General features: G+C 51.6%; 11 protein-coding genes and 1 non-coding gene across 12 annotated transcripts; 6 read left to right on the forward strand and 6 right to left on the reverse strand.

Annotated features, from left to right (window-relative positions):
- Positions 1–340: 340 nt before the first annotated feature.
- Positions 341–1,082, reverse strand: BU25DRAFT_448127 (uncharacterized protein; the record flags this gene model as incomplete). The annotated part of the gene is made up of 3 exons (XM_033709582.1): positions 341–735; positions 805–920; positions 971–1,082. The coding sequence occupies 3 exons, from the start codon at positions 1,080–1,082 to the stop codon at positions 415–417; spliced, it is 549 nt and encodes a 182-aa protein (XP_033562351.1). The 3' UTR covers positions 341–414.
- Positions 1,083–1,312: 230 nt separating this feature from the next.
- On the forward strand, positions 1,313–2,893 carry BU25DRAFT_410271 (uncharacterized protein). The gene is made up of 2 exons (XM_033706241.1): positions 1,313–2,279; positions 2,326–2,893. The coding sequence occupies exons 1-2, from the start codon at positions 1,587–1,589 to the stop codon at positions 2,680–2,682; spliced, it is 1,050 nt and encodes a 349-aa protein (XP_033562352.1). The 5' UTR covers positions 1,313–1,586; the 3' UTR covers positions 2,683–2,893.
- BU25DRAFT_391709 (uncharacterized protein) lies at positions 2,797–3,093 on the reverse strand (the record flags this gene model as incomplete). The annotated part of the gene is made up of 1 exon (XM_033704624.1): positions 2,797–3,093. The coding sequence occupies one exon, from the start codon at positions 3,091–3,093 to the stop codon at positions 2,797–2,799; it is 297 nt and encodes a 98-aa protein (XP_033562353.1).
- A 273-nt stretch (positions 3,094–3,366) lies between these two features.
- BU25DRAFT_410272 (carbonic anhydrase) lies at positions 3,367–4,695 on the forward strand. The gene is made up of 2 exons (XM_033706242.1): positions 3,367–3,910; positions 4,010–4,695. The coding sequence occupies exons 1-2, from the start codon at positions 3,739–3,741 to the stop codon at positions 4,528–4,530; spliced, it is 693 nt and encodes a 230-aa protein (XP_033562354.1). The 5' UTR covers positions 3,367–3,738; the 3' UTR covers positions 4,531–4,695.
- Positions 4,696–4,885: 190 nt separating this feature from the next.
- Positions 4,886–6,405, forward strand: BU25DRAFT_410273 (short chain dehydrogenase). Its single transcript, XM_033706243.1, has one exon. It carries the CDS (start codon positions 5,257–5,259, stop codon positions 6,292–6,294), a length of 1,038 nt encoding a protein of 345 aa, XP_033562355.1. The 5' UTR covers positions 4,886–5,256; the 3' UTR covers positions 6,295–6,405.
- On the reverse strand, positions 6,356–7,045 carry BU25DRAFT_40891 (uncharacterized protein). Its single transcript, XM_033705934.1, has one exon. It carries the CDS (start codon positions 6,786–6,788, stop codon positions 6,417–6,419), a length of 372 nt encoding a protein of 123 aa, XP_033562356.1. The 5' UTR covers positions 6,789–7,045; the 3' UTR covers positions 6,356–6,416.
- A 1,147-nt stretch (positions 7,046–8,192) lies between these two features.
- BU25DRAFT_391720 (glutamine-dependent NAD(+) synthetase) lies at positions 8,193–9,907 on the forward strand (the record flags this gene model as incomplete). The annotated part of the gene is made up of 2 exons (XM_033704625.1): positions 8,193–9,000; positions 9,225–9,907. The coding sequence occupies exons 1-2, from the start codon at positions 8,208–8,210 to the stop codon at positions 9,905–9,907; spliced, it is 1,476 nt and encodes a 491-aa protein (XP_033562357.1). The 5' UTR covers positions 8,193–8,207.
- A 1,269-nt stretch (positions 9,908–11,176) lies between these two features.
- BU25DRAFT_339986 (glycosyltransferase family 2 protein) lies at positions 11,177–13,279 on the reverse strand (the record flags this gene model as incomplete). Its single annotated transcript, XM_033702792.1, has 2 exons — positions 11,177–12,773; positions 12,825–13,279. Coding segments are annotated over 2 exons (2,052 nt in total), but the record flags the coding sequence as incomplete, so codon positions are not given.
- A 2,996-nt stretch (positions 13,280–16,275) lies between these two features.
- On the forward strand, positions 16,276–17,090 carry BU25DRAFT_366764 (uncharacterized protein). Its single transcript, XM_033703855.1, has 3 exons — positions 16,276–16,536; positions 16,589–16,812; positions 16,857–17,090. The coding sequence occupies exons 1-3, from the start codon at positions 16,362–16,364 to the stop codon at positions 16,878–16,880; spliced, it is 423 nt and encodes a 140-aa protein (XP_033562359.1). The 5' UTR covers positions 16,276–16,361; the 3' UTR covers positions 16,881–17,090.
- A 276-nt stretch (positions 17,091–17,366) lies between these two features.
- Positions 17,367–17,439, forward strand: BU25DRAFT_t66. The gene has a single exon. It is a non-coding gene; the product is annotated as a tRNA-Lys (tRNA).
- A 1,302-nt stretch (positions 17,440–18,741) lies between these two features.
- Positions 18,742–19,691, reverse strand: BU25DRAFT_448133 (uncharacterized protein; the record flags this gene model as incomplete). Its single annotated transcript, XM_033709583.1, has 2 exons — positions 18,742–19,276; positions 19,334–19,691. The coding sequence occupies 2 exons, from the start codon at positions 19,689–19,691 to the stop codon at positions 18,999–19,001; spliced, it is 636 nt and encodes a 211-aa protein (XP_033562360.1). The 3' UTR covers positions 18,742–18,998.
- A 267-nt stretch (positions 19,692–19,958) lies between these two features.
- Positions 19,959–22,860, reverse strand: BU25DRAFT_490800 (putative Zn(II)2Cys6 transcription factor-like protein; the record flags this gene model as incomplete). The annotated part of the gene is made up of 4 exons (XM_033711515.1): positions 19,959–20,924; positions 20,973–21,217; positions 21,267–22,547; positions 22,795–22,860. 4 exons carry the CDS (start codon positions 22,858–22,860, stop codon positions 20,456–20,458), a joined length of 2,061 nt encoding a protein of 686 aa, XP_033562361.1. The 3' UTR covers positions 19,959–20,455.
- Between the last annotated feature and the right edge of the window lie 1,003 nt (positions 22,861–23,863).

A 23,863-nucleotide genomic window follows, 5' to 3' on the forward strand; every position in this document is an offset into this window, starting at 1 on the left:
CTCACCAAGGCACAGCTCTGAGCCTTCTTATGAATAAATACTTGAATATTGCCAAAAGTGTGAGACTAGTTCGGTGCATCTTCATGTCACTCCAGAAGCTTGAACATGACAAAGGTATCATAAAGATCCATCGGCATAATGCACTTGAGCTGTGCTGAGGGGTTCCTTTTTAAGGATTGCATCTACAGCCTTGTGTTGCATGTGTCAGAATGAAAAGGTAGCCTGGAGGTAGTTAAACCTCTGGCGCCACGGAGATAGGTAAAGATAGCTTCAAGTGGTGGATACAAAGATAGAGTTGTGTTGTGCGTCGTTTGATTCATTATGAGCTGAGGTGGTTATTCCCATATACTCCAGTGCTAAGCAGCAAATGCAATATCAAAGTCCAATCCATATCTCTCCATGTTCGCAACGGGCTTATTTGCCGCCGAACCAGGAGCCCAACCAGCTCTTTGCCTGCGCCGCATCCCTGGTGACCTCCCTGTCGAACCTGTCAACGGCAGCATTGAAGTCCTTGCTGGTCTCGCGAGTGAACTCCTCGCCCCGAGCCCTGGCCTCGTCCCACTTCTTCTTTGCCTCGGCGCTCAGGGAGTTGTACCTCGCCTGGGCCTCAGCGCTGTACTCCTGAGCCTTGTTCTGAGCCTCGGCGCTGTACTGCTGGGCCTTGTTCTGTGCTTGTTGGGTGTAGGCCCTGAGGTCGGCCTCGGCCTTCTTTGCCTCGGCGCTGGCGCGGTTGGCCTGCTGCAGATCAGTACATGTCCAATTGACAGCATCGAAAGAACTGGACGATGTCGGGGTATGACATACATAGTCTTGTGCGGTTGCGCGAACAGCCTCGTATCCCTCCTCACCAGCCTTCTTGGCCTCCTTGTCCTGGCCAGGGAAATCACCACGAACCCTCCTTGTGGCGTTGGCAGCATCGTCTGCAATTGTCAGTTCCTGTTCTTCAATCGCATAGACCAAGGGGACATACGCTCAAACTTCTTCTCAGCAAGTTTCGGGTCGCCGCCCGCGCTGTAGAGGTAGTAGGTACCCGCACCGACAGCGGCGAGACCACCGAAAGTAGCAAACCTGCGTCCGGCCATTGTTGTATGTGTGAGAGTATTAAGGCTGATGAAAGGGTGGTATGTGTGATGAAGACGAGCAATATGCAATTGATTCAAGGACTGATGAGCGAGGGAGGAGCCGCAGTACTTAAGAGGGGAACGCTGTCGTGATGCGGCTGGCAGCTTTCAAGGCACGCGCATACGTCATAAAATCCACTAGGTAGCTCCCGCACAGACAGGCCCATCACGAACCAGATCGCCAGGCTAGGCGCATCAGACCTCGACTCCTTCCAGGCTGTCAGACAGCGTGCCGTTCGTATCATTATGTTTGTATAGCATATTGCGTGCAGTCTGCGCCCATCGTTCTTCGTGCTGTTGTGGCTCTTTCCTCTGCGCAAATTGTTGACAGCCCCTAAACGTGTCGTCTCCCGCACCGTTCTTGCCTTACTGGCACGCTTTCCCCATGCATTCACGGTAGCAACAGCGTGACGCCTATTGCTCTCTTCGACTTTGAACATCTGCTACACGACAACACTATCCATAATGGTGGAACAGAACATCCAGCTTGTCGACCACACCGACAGCGACAACACCCTCACGACCCAGCCCGAGTCCCCTCGAACGCCAGACTCGCACATCGACATACTATACGAAAATCAGCGCGGTTGGTTTGTCTTTGGCATACCGCTCTTCTCGTCGAAAGCACTATGGAATCTCCGAGTCGACCCCGCTCCATGGGTAGACGCGAAGTTCAAACCCTCGGCCGTCAATATCACAAATGCACAAGTACCGGACCCGAGTTGGGTATGGGATTGGAAGAGCTGGTATGTCGACATGAGCCTAGATGTCGATGAGGAGGGGTGGCAGTACAGTCTCTTGTTCAAAGGCTCGCCATGGCACGGCAACCATCCGTGGTTTCACAGCTTTGTCAGGAGGCGGCGGTGGTTGCGAAGGAGAGTGAAGCAGAAGATACCACCGAAGACGAAAGAAACTGCACGCGAGAGACTGTTTGGTGACAGGTTCAGCGTTGGTGGCACAACACTGTTCAGGACAGATACACCAGGCACTATGAGTGTGCTGAACAGCAGCGGTCAAGCCTCTGTGGACGAGGAGGTCCGAGACACTGCAACCTTGATGAGGAAGTTGAAAGCGGCTGCCATCGACCGAGAGAAAATTGTCATCATCAATAAATTCATTGCAGATGGAGGCGAGGAGCTGCACTACCTCGCAGAACAAGTGCGTACTGCTCTCACTGAACCACAACTCCAGCTAACCCTCCCAGATACCGACCATCATGTCAATGCTCATCTTCCAGAACTCGCGCCGCCAACTCCTCTCCACCCTCATGGACACCTTCGGCGCCGCCAAGAGCCACCGCGACTCGCACAAATCCCAAAATAAGCCAGAGGGCGAGGCCGAAACCCGCAGAATCAACAACCTGCTTCAAGCCGTCGAGGCTGCCGACACAGAATGCAAGAGGCTGGAGTACTGGAGCGACATTCGCGAGCTGGCTGCGGAAGGCAAGGCCGGCAATGCTACGGCTGAGTCGAGCGGGTGGGACGAGAAGTGGCAGGGCGTGGATGACAGCGGGCCGAAGCATCCTACACCGTCGACGCAGTCGTCGATTACGATACCCTAATACCCTTGATGTTGCAGTTCGATGCTGAAGACCTCAGCGACTGCACATACTTCCACGTAGCATTTGGAGCACGAGCCTATATCTTATATTTCTGACACACTTTTAAGAACAAAATCATGTGTGCACCTTTCTCACTCTAATCGGTCCCTTGATGTCCTCCAGTCTTTCCACTTCAAGCACCTCACCCTTCTGCATCACCTCAATCTCACCCGCCTCCCTGAGTTCCCACACCAGTCCACGAATGTCGTCCATAGTTGCTCGCCAATCCGGCGCCTCCAACGTCTCCAGCTCCAAAGACGAGAATGCGCGGGCGATTTCGGAAGGACATATTGTTTTTGGGTAGTCTCGCGTGCTTAGAAGGCGATTGGCGTGCTGGAATATGATGGCCCGCTGTTGATCGTCCAGCGCCATGGCTTTGTGTGACTTGGGGTGTTATCGTGCTACACTTGGCGAGGCTGACGAGTATCGAGTGCTGTGCTTGTAAGTGCACTTGCACTCCTTCACGATGTGCTTCAGTGTGTGATAGCGGGGTATTGGTAATACAGCGACTTTGGTGTTGCACCTGACTTCTCCTCGTATCTTGGCTTGTTGGAGCGTGTTTGCAGAGCTTTACTTTTTGAAGATACTGGGACTTGAATTAAGCTTGCTACCTCCTAATTACGAAGCAATATGCGAAGGATTTCCACGGGGTGCGCTAGAGCTTCGTGGTTTTGAGATCTCGTATCTGGATCGTCGCAAGGTTTAGGGTTTTAGGGATAGTTTGACGTCAGAGCGCCCAATCGGACCGCGCTGAAGCAAACCTCAACACGTCAACCGCATAAGAGCGGCTGCAGTGGATTGGACTGTGTCAGGATGCAGCGCGGATTACCCCACGTTGGCCGAGCTCTTTTTAGGGCGGGGCCTGTCTCTGGAGCTTCTTCTACTCCCTTGACTTCTTTTTCCCAGTCATTGACGAAGAGTTCGACGCGTGCTGAACTGCTCCGCTCTCTGCAGAGTCCTTTACAGCAAAGAGCGTTTACGAAGAGCTCTTTCTTTACGAGCAATTGGTATAAAAAGATGACTGGCCATGAGGATCCCCGGACTACGCAGGAGGTCAAGAAGTACCTCCAGCAGAGCCATGACCGCATCTTTGAGAATAACAAGAAGTGGGCCGAGGAGATGCAGAAGAAGAAGCCTGAGTTCTTCAAGGACCTGAGTGCTGGTCAGGCTCCGGACTACCTGTGGATCGGTGAGTCAACCACAGCATCTCACAGTCTTGTAATCACGCAACGAGGGCACGCGCTACAGGCGCAATTGGATCTCGAGCTCTACTAACGAGTACATACAGGCTGCTCCGACTCGCGCATCCCCGCCGAAGCCCTCACCGGCGTCGACCCCGGCGAGATGTTCATCCACCGCAACATCGCCAACCTCGTCAACAACATCGACCTGAACGTCATGTCTGTCGTCAACTACGCCGTGCGCCACCTGAAAGTCAAACATATCGTTGTCTGCGGCCACTACGGCTGCGGCGGCGTCAAAGCCGCCATGACGCCGCAGGATCTCGGGCTTTTGAACCCCTGGCTGCGCAACATCCGCGACGTGTACCGTCTGCACCAGAGCGAGCTCGATGCCATTACTGACGCGGATGCGAAGTATGATAAGCTGGTGGAGCTGAATGTTGTGGAGCAGTGTAGGAACGTGATCAAGACGGCGGCGGTGCAGTTGAGCTATGCGCAGAACGAGTTTCCGATTGTGCATGGGTGGGTGTTTGGGTTTAAGGATGGGTTGCTGAAGGATTTGAAGTTTGATCATGAGGGCGAGCTGAAGGAGATCCAGAAGATCTACAACTTGAACGACTTGTCCTAGACAGCGCGTCTAAGAGAAAGAAGAATGTGTGAGTTGAGCAAGGAGTTGGGGACGAAGACTGAGTTGTAGAGTAGAAGAGGCGTTCACAGCCAGGGCCTGGTCTATCTCCAGCCATGTGCGTTGATGCTGGCAGACCTTGGCTGAATCTACGATAATTATTACAGATACACCACACGTCCGCCATTTGTGTTTCTTCGACCTGTTGTCCGCTACGAGGGATTACTACATTGAGTATGCGCTCCGCTACGATGGATTACTACATTGGGTATGCGCTGCGTGTCGGTGCTTACGCACTTTACAGCGGGGTTAAGAAATCCGTGGGCTGCACCCAACCGCAGTACGAACTGTATACACAGCACCGCTTGTACCTATTCGTTAATTCCGATCAGCCTACTACGCGAACAACTTGGCCATGCACCTTGTTTGCATAAGCACGCCACGTCTGACCCACATTTGCCTGTGCAGAAGGATGCAAACATCCATCAATGGCGACGGACGAAGTTCGACGAACATCATGGCGCATGGAGTTACACAAAAGCGTTTCGCACGAATATGGCATGTGATGCAAAGGAGAAAGAGCGTAGGATATAAGGACGAAGGAACTCACCATGACTGCTTCCACTACATACCTCCAAGTCGTGCAAGTTCACTCAGCGAGCTTCAACAGTTTTCCAGTCTATTTTCACCAAGCCGAGATTCATCATACTCTTTGAATCACTCGCCGAAATGTCTCGCTACGCCGAAGCTCACAAGCTGGCCAACCTTCGCGGCGCTGGCGATGCACGACCTACTGCCCTTCAGGTCATCCAGGATGAAGGCTTGACCGGCAGGCTTACTGACAAGGTGTTCCTCATCACCGGTGTCTCCTCAGGCATCGGCATCGAAACCCTGCGCGCTCTCCACACCACGGGCGCCCACGTCTACGGTACCGTCCGCGACCTCGCCAAAGGACAAAAAGTCGTCGACGCCATCCTTTCCGAGGCACACCCCTCTGGCGGCAAGATCACTCTCATCGAGATGTCGCTCGACAGCTTCGCCAGCATCCGCTCCGGAGCCGCAGACTTTCTCTCCATGTCCAACAACACTCTGCACCTCCTCGTTGCTAACGCCGGCATAATGGCAACCCCCTACGGCAAAACCGTCGACGGTTTCGAAACCCAATTCGCCACAAACCACCTCTCGCACTTCCTGCTCTTCCAGCTCCTCAAGCCCGCGCTCCTCGCCTCCGCAACCCCTTCCTATCCCTCCCGCGTCGTCAGCGTCTCCTCAACAGGCCATATCCTCGGGCTCCCTCTCTTTGACGACTACAACTTCGAGTCCACCCCGTACGATCCCTGGCGCGCCTACGGACAATCCAAAACGAGCAATATCTGGTTCGCGAACAGTATTGAGCGGCACTTCGGAAGTCAAAACTTGCACGCTACATCCGTACACCCGGGACTCATCACTGCTTCGAACTTGGGCACGCATCTGCCGGACGATCAGCAGGCGATGTTCTACGAGCCGGAAGTACAGAGGACCGCGAAGAGTGTACAACAGGGCGCCGCGACGCAAGTCTGGGCTGCTGTTGGCAAGGAGTGGGCAAGCAAAGGGGGGAGGTATTTGAGTGGTATGGCGGAGGCGCTGAGTAACGAGGAGAAGGCGAAAGAGGAGGGGATGCATTATATGGCGAATGATGGGTACCAGAAGTGGGCGTATGATGGGGAGGGGGCAGAGCGGTTGTGGAGGGAGAGTCTTGGGTTGGTGGGGATTGAGGCTGAATGATGTTGCGATGCTGAGAGACTGCTTTGTGTTCGGCGTTGCGTTAATAGTTATTTTTTATGGCATAGAAGGATTCTCGCTCTTGAATCTATCTTACTGGTGGTTCCTGAGAGACAAGACCCCCATCAACTCATCATCCAAGCAGCCACAAAAGGAATCACTGCCGCAGCCCCAAAATGCGGCACAGCAGCCCAAATCCCCGCATATCTCCATGTCACCCAGCCATCCACACACCCATCAACCGCCAACAGCGTTGCCATCGTCGCCGCAGCCCTTAGATCGCGGCGCTGCACGAAGATAGCGGATATAATGCCAAATGTCAAGTTTCGCCCGCCCATGCATTGCACGAAGCCCGAGGCGAATGTGTTGTCTTGAATGGGCATCCCGAAGAGTGCGGCCATGGTTTTGGGACTGAGGAGCCCGAGCAGGCCAGTGCTGAGGAGGAAGCCGGTTACGCTGTAGTTGGCGAGGAGCTTGAAGGGGGCTGGGGATGACATTTTGGTGTGATGACTGTAAGAGCCCTTCAGATATCTTTTCTTTGGAAGCAATCGGAGTCGTATTAACGGATTGTAATAGAGGAGAATGCTGCAATATAGGAGCTGGATGTTTTATCGTGTAGTTGGTGTAGTATACCTGACGTCATCTATATGCAGGTACGAGGCGACCATGTCAAATACTGCTTTTGCCATCAAACACGCAAGAAGGCACTATTGTGTGGTGACTGAAGTTCCGATGTGATGTTTGCAGAAGTCAGTCAATGTTGGTGCGCGGTTTGCACGCGAAATCCTGCTTCGAGGCTTATATAACTAACGCGTATCCAACGCGCATCTCGTGAAGGAGCGTTCGTGCTTGTGTTGCACCAACAACACAACAACGTATACCAACGTCATACCCTTCTGCAATGATATATTACTGCGTGCTTAGGCTACTGGGGTCAAGCAGAGCTGACCAAGCTTGCGCACGATGTTGCAGCGCCTCTTGGCTACGGCACAGTTTTGACCTTCGTTTCGCGCTGACATCCTCTGCGCTCGGCTCAAGCCGATCGTCGATATCTTAAAAGACGACTACCTGAACTTGATTCGAGAGCAAGAGATAGATGCGGGGCTAAGATTTAATGGTTGCGTCCAACTGGCTTGCACCGATTCATAGCTGTTGACACTCATCGCTGGCTATAAAATCGTGTGGAACAATAATCCCCTTCATTCACAACTCGTAGATTGTGCCATTAAGCATGTACATTTTAACTTGGAGATTCTCGCCACAACGTGGGGTACCCGCCGTTCTGTACCTGATCTTGTTGATTGAGCAATTCGAGGTTCCCCAAGGGCGATGAGCAGTGGTGAACTTCACTTTCTGGCGATCCAGACACTTCGGCCTCAGAAATGACGGACTAGGAGACAAGAGATTCCGCCGTGTGCTGTGCCGTGCCAATGCCTCCTTCGAAAGGGCTGCAGCAATTCGAATCTCTCAAAGAAGCACCGCGTTGAACCGCGTCAAACCAACTAAAGTCCTTTCCTTGCCTTCCATCTTCGTTTTTCTCTGTACCTGTTGTAAAGCAACATGTCTTCGCACATAATCATAGCCTCATGTTCGCCCAATCAATAGGCGCTCGATTGGGAGTGCAATTTGGCTTGTATCAAGGCGAGTATCCAAGAGGCTAAGGCCGGGGTGCGAGCCTACGTATAGGATCTGAGCTCGAGGTAAGTGACAACTTTCTTCAACACACTATATTATCAAGCTTGTGGCAAGCCGCAAAAACGAGTACTGACGAAAGATAGATATGTGGTTACGACTGCTTGGACCACTTTCTGGAGGACCACATCTACACCAATTCCTGGCACATGCTCCCTGGAGATTCTGGAAGATGAAGCTTGTAAGAATACGCTCCTCGACATCGATCTACCCTGCTCCAGAGTATGCAGCAGTCGTTGAAGAAGAGCGAAGGAGTCATGCTGTACTCCAATCAGAAGGGCTGCGACGGAGACCGCTTCTACTACAGCGGCAAGGCTGCCGTGATCGTCAATGGCACGGTTGCAGTTCAAGCATCGCAGTCCAGCCTGAATGATGTGGAATTAGCGACAGCTACGATCAACCTCACCCAAGTCCGATGCTACCGGGACGATGTCGGACGACCGAACGGGAAAATATCCAAGGGCCCAACTTACAAGCGGATCAAGGTGGACTTGGAGAGATTCAAGTCCAACAGTGGCATCAACGGTAACGTTTGCTCCTTCACACACCCGCTCCTACGAACACACAGCCCTGAAAGGGAACTTGTCTTAGACCCAGCATGTTGGCTATGGGATATGCTTCGAAGCAGCAGGGCGGCAGGTTTCCTTTGTCCACTCGGTGATGGTATCGACTCTTGTTCGACTGCCACTCTAGTATACGGTATGTGTCGAGTCGTTATGACTGTAATCGGAGAGGGCAACAAGCAGGTCATAGCGGACGTACAACGCATCGTCAGGTATCTAGAGGCTGGAGAAGGGTGGCTACCCAGTACACCCGAAGAGCTTTGCAACTACATCCTCCACACCATGTACATGGGTGTCACTGCTCATTCGTCAGTTGAGACTCGCTCCCGTGCGCAAAGGCTCGCTGACAGCATTGGCGCCTACCACTTCGACATGGACATTGATGAGTTGTTTACAGCCCAGAGGAACCTACTTGGGCGATTTGCCAACTACGAGCCGAAGTTCAGCATCTATTGTTGAAGTGAGTGGATTGTGTTGATTGATCTTAAGAGCTATTGGCTAGAATCGATCGGGACTATATAGTAGAAGGGGATAGCAGTGAAGGGTTGGGGAAGCAAACCGAGCTAACCGAATGAGCTGGACAATCAGTGCAGCGGACTGTTAGCAAACACTGCAACGGACTGCTAGCAAACAGATGGCGATCGGTGGATATCTTCACTCCCTCCGACATCTACGAAGGTAACAAAGCCGAGAATTTTGCTCTCCACAACATCCAAGCACATGGACGCATGGTGACAACATACTGCTTCGCTCAGAGGTTGCCCAGGATTCGACAGAGGCAAGGAAGTGGTGGACTCCTTGTTCTGGGCTCTGTCAACTTGGAGGAGTGCTTGCGGGGCAATGTGACGAAACATGACTGCAGTTCAGCAGACCTTAACGTCACAGGCGGTACGTCCAACTTGGACATCAGGCGTTTCAGTCGTTGGGCCCAAACTGCCTTCTCCCTCCCTATCTTTGACGAGTTCCCTGATGCACCGCCGACTAGTGAGCTCGAGCCGAGAAGATCATACCGCGTAGAGTCGGACGAGAAGGATATGGGCATGACATACGAGGAGATATTCGTTATGGCGAAACTACGAAAGGAGGAGCGCATGGGTCCCGTCACTATGTTCGAGCGGCTGCTAGTCGACTGGCATGACAGAAAGAGTCCACAAGAGACCGCAGTCTTGGTCAAGAGGTTCCACCACTTCTACGCCATCAACCGATACAAGATGACAATCATGACGTCTTCATACCACGCTGCAGACTACAGCGCGGAGGACCCCAGACCATTCCTGTACCCCGAGTTCCAGGACAGCTGGGCCTGCAAGCGCATCGACTCGATACTTACCTTTCAGCGAGTGAAAGGGCGAGAAGCGTAAGGACTCTGTACTGCAGCCCTAGTGAGTCACTTTACATATCCCATTGGTTAGTTGCAAATGTACATGATCGCAAGTCACGGGTGTGGCGCACGCTTAAATGCACCAACTTCTGATCTTCAACGTCCGCCTTGACGAAGCCTTCGCGAACAACTTCCCCAAAAGCAAGCTCGCTGCCCTAAATCCGATACGTGCCATCTATAATGATCGATTTGCTCGCCTATGTAACAATCGCGGGACAGCGTGCGTTGTGGGTGAACGCTTCGTGTTCACCGGCTGCTATCGTGATCTAAGGGACGTTGGAAGCTCCGAATGTGCTTGTGCATCTGGGCAGGAACTTTTTCCAAGGTGTGAGATGTAGCTTGCAGTTGGCTTGCAGGATGCGCAGATCTGGATGCCGCCGCATTAGGTCGTTGCAGGATCGACGTCTTCATTCAAGGTTGATGTCGACAGCGGAGCACGTCCGGGGCAGCAGAGGGTCCAGTAATTACATGAAGCCTGCGATTGGCCATCCTAGGTGTGGCTGGGGTTGCCAGTGATCTCATTTTCCAAATCAACATCGTGGGATGCTTTGCCGAAGAGATAGAGTTTGGGGTTGTGAGAGCCTTTGGCTGTTCTTCCGGTTCCACAATCCGAGGAGCCGGAGCTGGTCCGGACCGTCGCCGAGGACTTGTACACTTCACTCGTCTTTAGCACTGGGTCATAGATTCAGCCATGTGCTCGAGTGATTCGCACTTCAGCTTCAGATCGCTTGCGGACCATGGTGGGTCGCTTGAAGATGGCTGCAAGCCCGCAAAGTTGGGGTCGGCAACCTTGAGGAGCATGGCTTGAGTCAGGGCGGTATGAAGTTTTCGTAACGCGCATGCGCAACGCGCAAGCAGAAGGGAGGGAAAGATGAGGGTGTCGTTTCTCCACAGCACGTGCGACTCAGGGCCACCTTATGGCTGTAGTGCAGAAGAGGTCGAGATTGAGCCCGTAAATCCAGCTACAAGCACATAATGAGCGAACGTATGGTCATTTGAAGTGTGGCATCAGGACGCAATTTAATGGCACTGCAGTGAGCAAACCCAGCGGTGTGCGCTTGACAGCATACAATTATCATTGATATACCAAAGTGTGTCTGTAAGAGTGTGCTTCGAAGAGAAGTATAGGAAATGGCCCGTCTTAGGCACTGCAGGCAGACATTTACTGCCGCTCAAACGCCACGCATAACGCCAAAATAGCCCTGGGCCTTGAAGTATGTACAACAAGTGAGAAAGAAAGTAAAGGTAGTTACCAGCCTACGCCAGCTAGTCCTGGCTCGCGCCGGGATCCCTGTGAGCTCCGACTATTCTGGGAAGAGAGCTGATTTTGGCCCGAAGTCTCCACATCTCTGATCGTCTCGGATAAGCTAGCTCTCCTGCTGTCCCTAAAAGGATCGCTGTGAGGAGGGGAAGGCTGACGACCAAGATCGGAGCTCTTAGTAGCTGTCGGAACAGCTGCGTAATCGACAGCCGCGATGCCCTCGGTTTCTGCTTGCTCAAAGGGATCGACGTTATCCTGGTCGTTGTCATTGGGCGTCTGCCTTGTGCCGACAGTGCGAACGGTCAGGCTGCGTCCAAGGCCACCAGTGCCAGCACCAAGAGCCGCTTGGGTTTCCTCGAGGCGCACGATGACTTCAACAGCCTTCTCGTCCTCGATGACCTTGGGATGGCGCTTGGCGAAGTAACGGGCGTACTTGTAGAGTGACCAATAGCAGCTTGCTACGTTGACGACGGTGAGGATGATCTTGTAGGGAAGGTAGTAGACGTAGACGAGGACCCAGCCGAGGCGTTCGTTCTTGCGGCGCAAATGGACCTCGTTGAAGATGACCGTGTTGATCAGATACATGACAATGGTAGCTCCGAGGAGGATACCGGCGAAGCTGGGTCTGACAATGAAGGAAATGGGAAGAATAAAAGGAGAGATAAGGTAAAGGAGAGTTTCGTAGACCTCCTGGAAGACGAAGATTTTGGCACCGATCTCCCACCAGCCGAGCTTCCAGCTGCCAAAGATGTACGCCATGTTGTAGTACATGCCGTTGACGAAGAAGAAGTTCCAGCGCTTGAAGCGCTGCTTGAAGATGGTCATTTCGCCGAAGCCACCACGAGAGCCACCAGAAGAGAAGAACACGGCAGTAGGTGTTTCTGTCTCGACGAAAACTTGCGAGCACATCTTGATGCGAGAACCAAGTTTGCGAGCAACATGACCGAAGAACCAATCTTCAGAAACACTGAATCCGGGGTGCTCATGGAAGGTCTTGATGAGAAGGTCGCGATCCCAGAGAGCAATGGCACCGTGGGGGAAAGTGGCTGAACCGATCTTACCAGCAAACTCACGCTGGATGCCGCTAAGCTTGTACTCGAGATCCTGTGCCTGCTGGCACAAGTTGCCCTTAGTGGAGTTCGGTCCCACAGACTTAATGGTGTAGCCGAGGCACATGACGTTGCCCTTCAGGCGATCGGTCACTACAGGGAAGTTGTCGGGTAGCGCGCAGTCGTCGTCGATGAGCAGGACGTTCTTGAAAGCCTTAGCTGCGTAGGCTCCTACATACTGTGCGACGATCTTTGAGCCGATCGGGCACCACAGATGGTTGACACCGTAGGGTGCGCACACTTCCTCAGTATTATCTAGAGGCGTGGGGCTGTTTCCGTTGGCGAGGACGAAGATGTGCGATGGTGGGAAGATCTTTAAGGCTGCTTCGAGGGTGGCGCGAATGAGCTGGGCAGACTTGTAACAGGGAATGAGAAGAGCAGTGTCCTTGACGTTGTCCTGGATTTTGGTCTCGGCGGTGAACGTGGCTGGAGGAGGGTCCTTCTCGAAGAAAATCAGGAGAGGAGCGAAGGCGTAACTAGGAACTGATTAACTCGATGCAACAATGGAATGTAGTGATGGATCTTACAACAAGGCGATACCGAGTGTGATACTAAAGCCGCCAGCGAAGACGAACTTGTTCTCGACCACCCAGTACAACCACCAGACGGCTCCATTCCATAACGGTCTGCCAATGAGGACGAAGTAGATGAAACACAGCAAGAAGAGGTAGATTCCGTACTCAAAAACGATCTGCACCCACTTCTTTCTCTGTAACTCGACACCTCGCTTCTTAGCGTTCTCGTATGTCTTCCACACAGAACCTTTTCTCTGTAGCCCGTTAAAAGAGACATTAGTCATCTTCCTTGCAAGGCCATCAGGAACAACGGCGTCGACGATGGAACCGAATGTGCCCCTCCTTTGCCGCTGACTAGCAGGAGTGTAGACATTCTCCGGCTCCTTGTAGCTTTTGTCGCTTCCATCGCGGGAGTTAGGCCTTGTCGCAAAAGGATCATCGTTGGACCGGACAGAACTTGAGCTGGAGTGGTTGACATTGTAATGGGGATTGAAGGGGATGCTTGTAGCTACACGACCTGGTGTGCGGAGTGCAGGTTCGATGGTACTGTTTGGTCGTGAGATAGTGAGGACATCCTGCTCACCAGGCAACCACGAATGGTGTCGGCCCCTCTTCCGTGCTATAGCTTCTTCTTCTTCGCTCGATGGTGATACGACATCTTGTTGATGGGGTTGACTGTCAAATGTGACTGATCGGCGACCCGAACGTTGTGAGTTGTGTAGGTTTCGGCTGGCTGATCTGGTGGGACGAGATGTTGATCGACTGTTGAGACGGTATGCAAGGCTTTCCTTTCTGATTAAGCTTTCTTTTCGTCCGATGAGTCCCTTCTCCTCATCTACTATCAATAGCTGTTGAGGCTCCCATGCAAGGTTGTGGTTAGTGTCTCGAAGAAGGTGTGCTGGAATAGCAACATCTTCAACAGGTGCTGAATAAGATTGACGATTATAGGTGTGATATTGGTCCTGCTTCTCGTTGGAGGCGTCAGCCTCGTACTGTGGATGTGACGACGAGGCCATTATGAAATTAAAGATGGTATATAGTTGCTGTAACCACAAGGAAGAAGGGACGGAAGGTGTATATAGAGACAGCCGGAAGCCTAGGACCCTAGGACCAGCGGCAAACTTGCATCACCCATGGACATTTGAGCTTTGCGGGGCTCCTCTAATACGCGGACTTATAGTAACCACGCTGTCCATATAGACTAGGCTCTCGAACCCTTGCAAGGTGTGGGTTCTACTCAGTCTCCTCCAAGATAAGATGTCGATGACGAGGAGGCAGATCAGAGCTAAGCAAAAGAAACTTATAATGGACTGGATGTAGGCCGAGTAACCATGTATAGGCTCGGAATGTCTTCAGTGCTAATTCACAAGCTGTAGCGCCAAACCACAGCCTTTCGAGAACGGCGAGAACCCGGCTTCCCTACCCTTATCAGTCCGACCTCACGGTTCAGGAACCATCGTTCCTAGCTTGAATGCCAGGATCATAACATTGTAGTGGTGAAGGCTTAATAGACATCGGTATTGAACAGTGAGATGAGCATCTCGGGCGCAATATACCTGTATCTTCGTATGTTGAGGCTTTGTCGACCAGAAATCGACACTGACCTCGAGTAATGCTCTTTTTCCGACGGTCGCGTTCTTGCGTCATGGACGTGAACCTGTAGCGGCCTCAACGCAGGTGGAGTAGTGCCGGAGGCTGTCCCTTAGCTAGCGCAACAGCGAAAATTTGACAGAAAATGGACGTTTGAGAGTGTGGCGCTATGCTCGTTGATCGACGTTCAACCAAATTAGGTCGAACAGGGGTCGTGAAAGGAGTTCCAGAAATCGTTCGGTATGCATCTTGACGTCGCGAACTTCACCATGGCGGACCATGGCGGACCATGGCGGACTGTTTAAACTCGCCGAGGCGCCACCCGCAAAATGCAGGCTAAGAAATCGCGTCTGGCACGCTAGAGAACGTGGGCTATTTGACACACGCCTCTACAACGTAAATTCCAAAAACTCCTTTTGTATGGGTCAAAGTGAAACAATTGGTGGGGCCTCCTCACAATGGCATTGTTCGGCTGGATGGGCCGAAGGTGGAGAGCAGTGCTTCTTTGGTATCAATATTGGAAGCTGATATTGCTGTGGACTCATGGTTAACATCATGCCACGTACGAGACATGATTTGACCAGGTGCTGCTCCCCCAGTCTATGCCTGACGCTCAAGGTGCTGCTCGTTCGAACCTTGTATACACACTACGGGAGAGGGACGGCGCGGCTAAGAGCCAGACTTCAATACCTAGTGAACACCAACGGAAGCTGTCCGGTGAAGCTCCATTAAGAGCATGGCCACACAGATAGTGCGAGGAATGATGAGATATTGACGTTAAATGACGGCAGACTCCGTATAGGCCGATGGATTGCTGGCAAGGCGAGCCGGTGTGTTCATCCCAGAGTTCCGAATAGAAACAATAGACTGCGGCTTCTGTGCGCACCGTTTGAAACGTCAACTCTGTCTCCTGTCGTGTTTCTCATTTTGCTAGTCTCTTGGTCCAATCTATTGCAATAGAGGCAGAAATCTTACTGAGGCTTCCGCAATGAAGCTGCTGTCACCAGTGACGCCGAGTGCCACCGCAGACAGGCCTGCCTGTACGTTAGCAGCGCAAACTGCCGCTGATCCATGTCTAGTGCCTGTCGAGTTCCTGGCAGTTGCTAGCACAGGGATCATGACATTTGTGGCATCCTTGACCTTGCAGGTTCATCCTTGATGTTCTGGGTTGGATTTTAAAATTGAAATGCCACACCTGCATATGCCCGAACATAGAAACATGAGCCTCATGTTGAGCTTCCAGTTTGCTGGGTGATGTTATTCACGCCACAGGGTCTCGCAGCTGGCTTGCGTGCTGCAGCCAAAACATATGTCCCTAGATTCTGAAGAAGACAGTGAAGTGGCGACCACCGGTCTAGCATCGGCACTCCACAATGCAGCTCTCCGTGAATTCTCTGCGTCCATGATGGCTTTGTTGAAGACCCCGGTAGATGTCATGGAGACTAGACAACTGCACAGAGTCGAGACGCGTTGTCCGTAAGCAACTCCACTCATCAATACTGCAGGATACTTTCAAGCGGCAGTAGGCCACGTAATACGGTGATTGCTCGTGTCTTTCTTAGCTGCGCGCAGGCTGAACATAGGCCGCAGGTGTCACGATACTGGCTGCGCAGAAAACGCCAAGTATAGTAGAATAAACACAGTGAGGCCAAATTGCGCTGGAAGTCCTGGACTCTCGGCGAAGGTCGAGCATGTGCAATGTGTCGAGGTGGTTTTGTTTGAGACAGAAGTCGTTTCCTGGGAATGTGAACGTGCTCCTTTCCGCCGTCAAAATTTGATGGGCTAAGCTTGCCTCAACTGGCTCTAGCGTCCTTCCCGGTTGCGCTTTCCGGACGTTGTCCCGCAGCCGATGCCTGCGTTTACGTCAATCTTGTGAGGGTGGAGAGCACGGAGATTTGCTGCGGAGCACATCGACCTCACCTACAATTGCATTGTGTTCTATTATTGTACCATTTCACGATGTCTGCATACGCTTCCGAATACCCGTCAGTCGAGTTCGATGCGGCTTACAAGAAGTTCTTCGAGGAGTTCTACGCAACGTCAGATACGCCAGATGCGCATGAGAAGTACGTTGAGAACTTCACCAAAGATGCGACATTGGTAATGGCATCGAAGAAGGCCCAGGGCTCTGATGGTATGTTCTGCAGCACTTCTGTTGTTCTGGCTCCTTGGCTTACGATGCTCAGAGATCCTTGCGCTGCGTAAAGGAATGTGGGAGAAAGTGGCTAGCAGGAAGCACAAGGCCATCAAGATCTTCCCCTTCGGCCCCAACTCTGACGAATGCATGCTGTACGGGACTGTTCAGTATGGCTTGAAGGCCGGCGGTGAGTCTGGTCTCGACTGGGCAGCGCGTGCGCATCTCGTCAAAGATAATGGAAGAGTCAAGATAGACTTCTACCAGGTTTATTTGGTAAGTATGCGTGCTTTGAAGCAAACGACACTGACCGTAGTCAGGACACTGGTGCGCAGAGTAAATAGATTGCTAGTCGAGAATGACACGAAGTTGTGTAAACCTGATGCGATTGCGAAACAACAGAGCCATTGATACTGGAACAAGGTACCGTGGGCGTTGTTCTGAGATACCCCCATAACATATTCGATCACGAGGCAATTGTCTAGCTCACACTTTGTCCATCACGAAGAGTCTCTCTTCCTGTTCGATATGTAATTCTTGCACCTTGACGTGCCAATCACCAATGGTCTGCGTCGATAGCTTGTTACTGCCGAGTACCATAGTACATGATGGCCAGTCTGAAGTCAAGATGGAAACAGCTCGCTTAGCGCATCCGGGAGACTAGGCCGACCCCAGTCAGACACACACAGAATTGGTAACCAGTTGAATGCGAGCTTTGGATGTCTCTCGCCACGCAGGTGAGTAGTGATGGACGCTGTAGCATGCACAAGGCTATCAAAAATAATACTGATATATATATTTTTAAAACATGCAAACTTTCATGAATAACAGCCCGGCTGGCACAATCGGTAGCGCGTGAGACTCTTAATCTCAAGGTTGTGGGTTCGAGCCCCACGTCGGGCTTAATGGAATAATATTTTTTTCCAGCAGATTCGTCGTAGCTGTTGTGGTTGTCGAGATGTCGAAATTTTGCTCGGCGGGTTTGCTGTGTGGTGGAAGGTCCGCATGTGCGATGGCCGTTCTTGTCTCCCTTTCTCGCTGTTCTTCCTCAGCACTCTCGTAATCAGGGAAAAATTACCGCAGCTGCTCTGGTTGAGCAGATGTAGCTTTTTTGCCCCTTGTGCGGTGGGGCATCGCATAATTTACTCGACCACTACAGCGACTTCCATATTCCAATAAACACGTGCATCGGTGTCGGTACGCAGCAAGGACGCATCGAATGCCTTCTGCTTCTTGCTCCCTGTGCCTCCTGTCTCGATATCCTTTTGCGGTCACCGTCCACTTTTTGTAGGACCGGCTTGCATTATCCACGACTCAGACGGCACTATTCTGCACATGTTCGACGATGGACGATATCCACGGAGCCCAGCGACACGAACACAACAGAGCGGTTAGATCCGTAATTCTGATCGTCAGCACACCTACCTGTTCCTTCCTTTTGTGTTCAACGCTCCTGTGCACCTTCCAACTCCCCAAGCGCCTCATACACCATGACACTCAACAAGGCAACTGTATCGCAAATCCAGTGAAACCACTTCCGTCGTAAAACTGCTCGCCTTGCAAACTCCACTGATCAACATGATCGTCGATAAGATGGAATTTTCGCAGATTTTGAGTACGACGATCTGGCGCGGTCCGCTAGTCCTTAGCCATAGCACAGTGAAACATTGGGTGGCTAGTGCTCTGCTTCTCAATAGTGTCTCGCGGCTTATACCGTTATACAGACATGCTTGCTTGCCTTCTGCACGTTCTGTATCTCCGTGTTGTGAGTTGAGACAGGTCAGGGATAATGCCATCTGCACAGTCATATCATAATGCTGACTTCATTCATCGCTAGTCTTGTATCTAAACAGATCTTGACGAGAAGCATGTGAATGCTCGGGATGAGAGAGGAGCCGATCCGAACAGTAGTTCTTGACATTCGAAGTGCGTCGTCTCTCTCTGCTTTGTGCTTGCCGCACACATCTCTCTCTCTTTCTCTCTCTCTCTTCATTGCAGCCAAAGCCGGATGCAGCAGCAGGCAGTCTCCGCCTTTCAGAGTCTGGAGGCCTTCAGCAAATTTCAAGCAATAGTTTGCTGCAATGAAAATGGTTTGTAGTCCTCTTCATCATTACAAGCTTGCACATCATGAGCTAATTTACTCCGATTCCCTCTGCTTATTTTTTGGGGTTATCTTTTTTTTTTTTTTGGCTTTTCCCCTTACTTGAAAGCTTCTCACACTTCCCTTCTACTACAAGGTCGAGAAAAGTCGTATACAGCGGCCACCGATTGCCACTTCAAGTGAACGAACGTTGAGGTCTTCAAAGAATTGCTGATTCTGGTGTAAGCAACTAAAACAACCAGTAGTCTTCTTACTACTTATGGCCTCTCAAAAAGAGTTTCGATGAGAACTGACTGCCTCCTCTTGTTCAGAGATTTTCTGCTCGTGCCCGGCTTCAAAGATACATAGCAAGGCATCTTGGTTAAATGCGTGGCCCTCCACTCTCCTCCAAACGACGTCCGAATTCCTCCCAATCGAAGTCTGGAGAAGAACCATCTTCGTGAACCATCTCATCTTGAACAGAGCCTTGTGACTGGGGCGCCGATCTCTCATCAGATGAGATGTGGCGTGGCATGTCCCGTTGCTCGATAGTCTGATTCTCGTCGCATGAGGGTTCGACTGGGCTATCTTGGAGCTCGTCTAGCGAGGAATGGACTGCTTGGTCTTCGAGCACCATGGTGTCCTGGAGGTGTTCACCTTCTTGAGACTGCTCTTAATCATTCTCTTCCTGTTCCTCTTCTTCTGGGACATCCGTACCTTCATCGAGCTCATCTTGAGCGTTGCTCTTACGACTTGGCGGCGATCCCATGAGTCTTCTCGCTCGGTCTTCCATGGCGCCTGGATAGTCGAATCCCCCAGAGGCAGGGAAATAGTGTGGCAGAACCACCTCTTCTTCGCCATTCTGTTCATCTCGGTCTGGTGCTGGTGCCGGTGCTGCTGCTGCTGCTGCTGTTGCAGCCGCAGCTTTCCTCTGGTCTCGCAGCCACTTCGGAGCCCTTCCTGACTTGAATCTGCCATCCTGCCTGCGATAGCCTAGTGCGCCTCCGCCACGTTCACCGCCGCGACTTCCTCCACCACGGCGACCTCCTCCACAGTGAGCCGCACGGGTAGACATCGGGCTGTATCTTAAAGGGAAGAAAAGGAAGGTTATAAGTGCAGCACGAGTACTGGTTTGCAGCAGACGGTGTGATGTGTGGTGAGGCTTGTCCAACCAGCAAGCACGCGCCTTCCTTCCTCACCTCACCTCAAACGCGTGAGCACGTGAACCCCCACTCAACACCCCAGCCGATTTATCATCAGCTGAGAGCTTGGCTAGCGCTACAATCAAGACAGGCACATCCACATCTCATGAGATAAGGGATTGGATCGCACCACACCTAAACTCATCAGCGGCCTGAAGACCTCTGCAAACTCTCAAGGCACCACAGCTGCACTTCACCATAGTTACTTGGATGGCTCCACGGTCGCTCCAAAGATTGTTGAACCTGCGTCATGATAACTACAGGCTCCGAGCATTGATCTAGAGAAGTCCGACGCTTTCCTTCTGTTTGTAGTCCTTGAGCTACTAATAAGCTTCTAAGATTCGAGCGAACCCATGTTGACTACCTCACTACGACCTAAGGATCGCACGCTTGTATCAGGTGTCGTCTGGGATGCCAGGATTTGCATAGGTTCAAGCGCCTCTCAGCTCCGTTCTTCGATTTTCCATTTCCTTGGCCGACTCTTTGCGGCTTAGGTGCGTGTTGAAAATGGAGAAGTTCGACTCCAGCTGTTGATATAGTCGGGCGCCCGACTAGGACAAAGCGGGAAGTGTATACAGGTGTTGTCAACCGTCTCACAACCTTCATTCTCCCTTGCGTGACAGCATTCTTGACAGCCTCACTTCGGTACATTGAAGTCCCATGTTGGATCCAAGATGTCCGCGTTGAACCAGTCGAGCGAAGGTTGGGACTGGAACAGCTGCCACATCATGTCATCGTTCCAGGTCGAGGGCAGAAATCCATCAGGATTACTGGCACCAGCATTGGGCGCTATGTTCAGTATGTCTGGTGTGTTTCTCACACTTGACAGTGTAGACTGATGTGCCGAAGTCTGGGCTGAGAAACCTTGAACTGCTGCATCTATGTTGTTGCGATCTTGCGGTCCTGAAGTCTTGACAAGCGGTGTGCAAAGACTCAAGAGCGTAGCACACAGTCGGTGCAGCCGGTTGACGTATTTGTTCTCGGTGACAAGGGCGGAGATGCCGTCAGTCACAGCTTGCAGGAGCTGAAAGTCGCGCTCATTAGAAGTACCTACCACGTTGCAAAAGACCACGAAGAATGGACAGAGTGGATATGACAACATAGTCCTGGCGGCGTTAGCAAATAATAATTAGACCAGACTACACCGTGCGTACCAAGCCAGATAAGGATCATAGCCTTCGATGAAATGGCCCAGGCTCTTGGACGTGGCTTCAATGACTTTGACGCATTCAAGTGCCTTGCGCGCACTTTGAAGACACTCTTCCCGTTCCGATGGATCGGTCGTGACGGTTGGGCTAAGACGATGGACAGACGTTAGAGTTGAGAAGTATTTGAACTCGAGGCATTTCCAGTGTAGTAATATATCCATGATGGAGTCGAGGAGGTGTGTCGGACAGTCCTGCTTAAATTAGATACTATGACAATAGTTTCACGATGTGCTGACATACCCTTTGCATCAAATTGTAGATGTCCGACATCTGCATTCGCAGTCGAGCGACTTCTTCTTTGAGTGGCGCTCCAGATTTCTTGGATGCAGGATCCAGAGTCAGCTCCAAGATCTTGTCATGAACCGGAATCATTTCCATTGCGATGATCTCGAAGACACTCATCGGATTAAGCGGGTTGGCTTTGATCAAAGACGAGATCTTGATGCTCATAGGGGGTAGAGACCTCGGCCGCAGCAGCAACAGACTCATACAGCTGTCGAATTGAGAACACCAGGCAAGGGCCGCTTGTATCTCTTCGTCATATTCGTCTTTGGCTTCATTAGTTGTGATCGTGTGGTAGCCGAGCGCGACGAGTGTTCGAGAGGCATGAGCTGTGAGTTCCCAACAGCTTGCAGGGTTTCCTACGATTTGCATCATCATAGCGCCTGTGATCAAGGCCTGGACGAGTAGCAATGACGGCGTGGTCAAGAAACTGACATGATCCAGAGCTGTAAGTGCTGCGCTGAGATGATTGTATTCCAATTGTCGAATATGCTTTTGCACTGCCGGACTCTTGGGGCCTTGCAGTTGGCTGGCGTACAGGACCACGGCGAACTTGAAGTGGATGATGACTTTGTACAGGTTTTCGGTCTTCTCGTCTGCCGTATCTTCCATCAAAGCAAGTGCGATCCTTTCGACTGCTTTGGGTGGAAGGTGATCGAGACTGTGGAAATGAATCGTTGTTGGAGCCATGTTCTTGGTCTCAGTCCCCAAGATGACGTGGAGAATCTCACCCTGAGTGAGCTCGGTCGGCTCATACATTGACTTGTCGAAAGTACTGCGGTCTTTCATGGTTGGCACAGGCGCATTTGACAAGTGGTCGACGAACGATATTGCCATCTCAAGCACCGAGCGCTGATGCATAGAGAACCGACTGTTCGTCGAGAGCTCTTTCTGAATTAGGTTCCGTGCTTCGTTTGTAGGTTGTTGTGCTGTATCGACTTCCTGTGTTGCTGCAGGAGCAACAGCATTGACGGCAGTGCTTGTACGCTTGCGCTTCAAAGGTCGGTCAGAAGATGCATGTTGTTCCGGCGACGCTTCCTCTGGAACAGCCAGCGAGGGTCTCGGCGTCTCTTGTGTGACGCGAACAGTGTCCTCAAGGCTCGATAATCTCTGGACAAGGGCTTGAATCTTGTCGTCAGTTCGAACCTTGGGACGAGGAGCTCGTTTATGCCTGTTACGGAGACATTGGCTCTTTGAACTTATGCAGTTAGAACAGGGATCTTTACGATCGCACTTGACCTGCAGATCCTGTTAGTCTCAAAAGTTAAGCCACCCTTGCTCTTCGATAAGACACATGATGGCAAATATGGATGCTGGTTTCCTCTCACTATCAATGATAGAAAGGATATACAATGCAGTCGGGCACGCTATCCCTCGTGCATGACCAATATATAACCTGAGCTGTACATTGTTATGCAGTGATATAGACAAGCGTACTTAGTCGATATCATAGAGCTGACAGTGGGTATCAAGCTGTGCCACATACCTTTCTAGCGTGACATAGATCACACGCTTGCACGCCGCCGTGCGCGGCCCAGTTCTCTTCTGGCATTTTCGAATTGACAATCTGTCAAAGGTTCTGGCTACAGGACGAGACCTCCGCTCAGGTTGGCGACACCGAGATGGGAAGGAGGTGAATGAGACGCCAAGGCGTCCGACTTCCGACTCGGGCCTTCTAAATTGCCGGAATCCGGCAGACTCCTTCATGTCAGATCCTGGGCATCGACAAAAAATCTATGATGTGCCTATCATTGTATGCATCTGTCGGTACTCGACGTCAATTTGCGGGTTGAGTAAAGCTATGCAAGATTTCCTGTGAATCTCCGCAAGTACGTCCAAGTCGATGCAGCCGCGATCAAGACTGCAGGTTAGACGAGGCCTCGAGTAAGGAGGTACTCAATGTGAGATCGGTGTAAGCATACTCATGGATGTTGGACTTCTGTTTCGCGAGATCATTGAACGATAATGCAAGTAGTCCTGTTCTAGTAAAGATCGATGCAATATGCGGCTGCTCCCGCGCCCTGCATTTTAACGCGACGAGGCTTGTGTCGAGGATGCGCATCCTGTTCGTGAGCATGAACGTAATGTTGGGTGTCTAGGAGCACGCGAGTGCCGAATGACTGCGCCGGTCCTTAACGATGAAGTCAAGCCGTTGTCCTGGGCGGCAAGCGGAAGGTAAAACCGATCATCTGGATGTCGCTACGAGGCCGTTGGATTCCACCATCTTGCGAATTGAGACAACGCATTTCTTGTTGTCGTACGCATAACAAACCGTAACATGTGCAATGGGCGCATTGTAAGTCTGTGCACCAAAAGAGACAACATTGCGTTGCAGAATAGAGGAGCTGATTGATAATCATTACCCCATAGTTTCCACTGCAACATGAAATAATTGTAAGAGTGCAGAACATGCCACGCTAAGTGTAAGATTTCGAAAAACGGTGAGCAAACATCGTGCACGTTTTTGCGTGTCTCGAGCGCAGCTAGCCAAGTTACCATCGGTCGAGCCAGGCACTGCGGCGAAAGCGTAACGCGTTTACGAGACGTGGGATTTC

Source organism: Macroventuria anomochaeta (genome assembly GCF_010093625.1).
Source record: "Macroventuria anomochaeta strain CBS 525.71 unplaced genomic scaffold BU25scaffold_14, whole genome shotgun sequence".
NCBI classification, from domain to species: Eukaryota; Fungi; Ascomycota; class Dothideomycetes; order Pleosporales; family Didymellaceae; genus Macroventuria; species Macroventuria anomochaeta.

Bases quoted from the DNA above. Each gene is read 5' to 3' on its own strand.
- BU25DRAFT_410273 (XM_033706243.1), top strand. From the start codon at position 5,257: ATGTCTCGCTACGCCGAAGCTCACAAGCTGGCCAACCTTCGCGGCGCT.
- BU25DRAFT_410272 (XM_033706242.1), top strand. From the start codon at position 3,739: ATGACTGGCCATGAGGATCCCCGGACTACGCAGGAGGTCAAGAAGTAC. The intron at 3,911-4,009 runs GTGAGTCAACCA...GAGTACATACAG, and splicing joins TCCGGACTACCTGTGGATCG to GCTGCTCCGACTCGCGCATC.
- BU25DRAFT_366764 (XM_033703855.1), top strand. From the start codon at position 16,362: ATGTCTGCATACGCTTCCGAATACCCGTCAGTCGAGTTCGATGCGGCT. The intron at 16,537-16,588 runs GTATGTTCTGCA...TACGATGCTCAG, and splicing joins GAAGGCCCAGGGCTCTGATG to AGATCCTTGCGCTGCGTAAA. The intron at 16,813-16,856 runs GTAAGTATGCGT...GACCGTAGTCAG, and splicing joins ACTTCTACCAGGTTTATTTG to GACACTGGTGCGCAGAGTAA.
- BU25DRAFT_410271 (XM_033706241.1), top strand. From the start codon at position 1,587: ATGGTGGAACAGAACATCCAGCTTGTCGACCACACCGACAGCGACAAC. The intron at 2,280-2,325 runs GTGCGTACTGCT...TAACCCTCCCAG, and splicing joins TGCACTACCTCGCAGAACAA to ATACCGACCATCATGTCAAT.
- BU25DRAFT_40891 (XM_033705934.1), bottom strand. From the start codon at position 6,788: ATGTCATCCCCAGCCCCCTTCAAGCTCCTCGCCAACTACAGCGTAACC.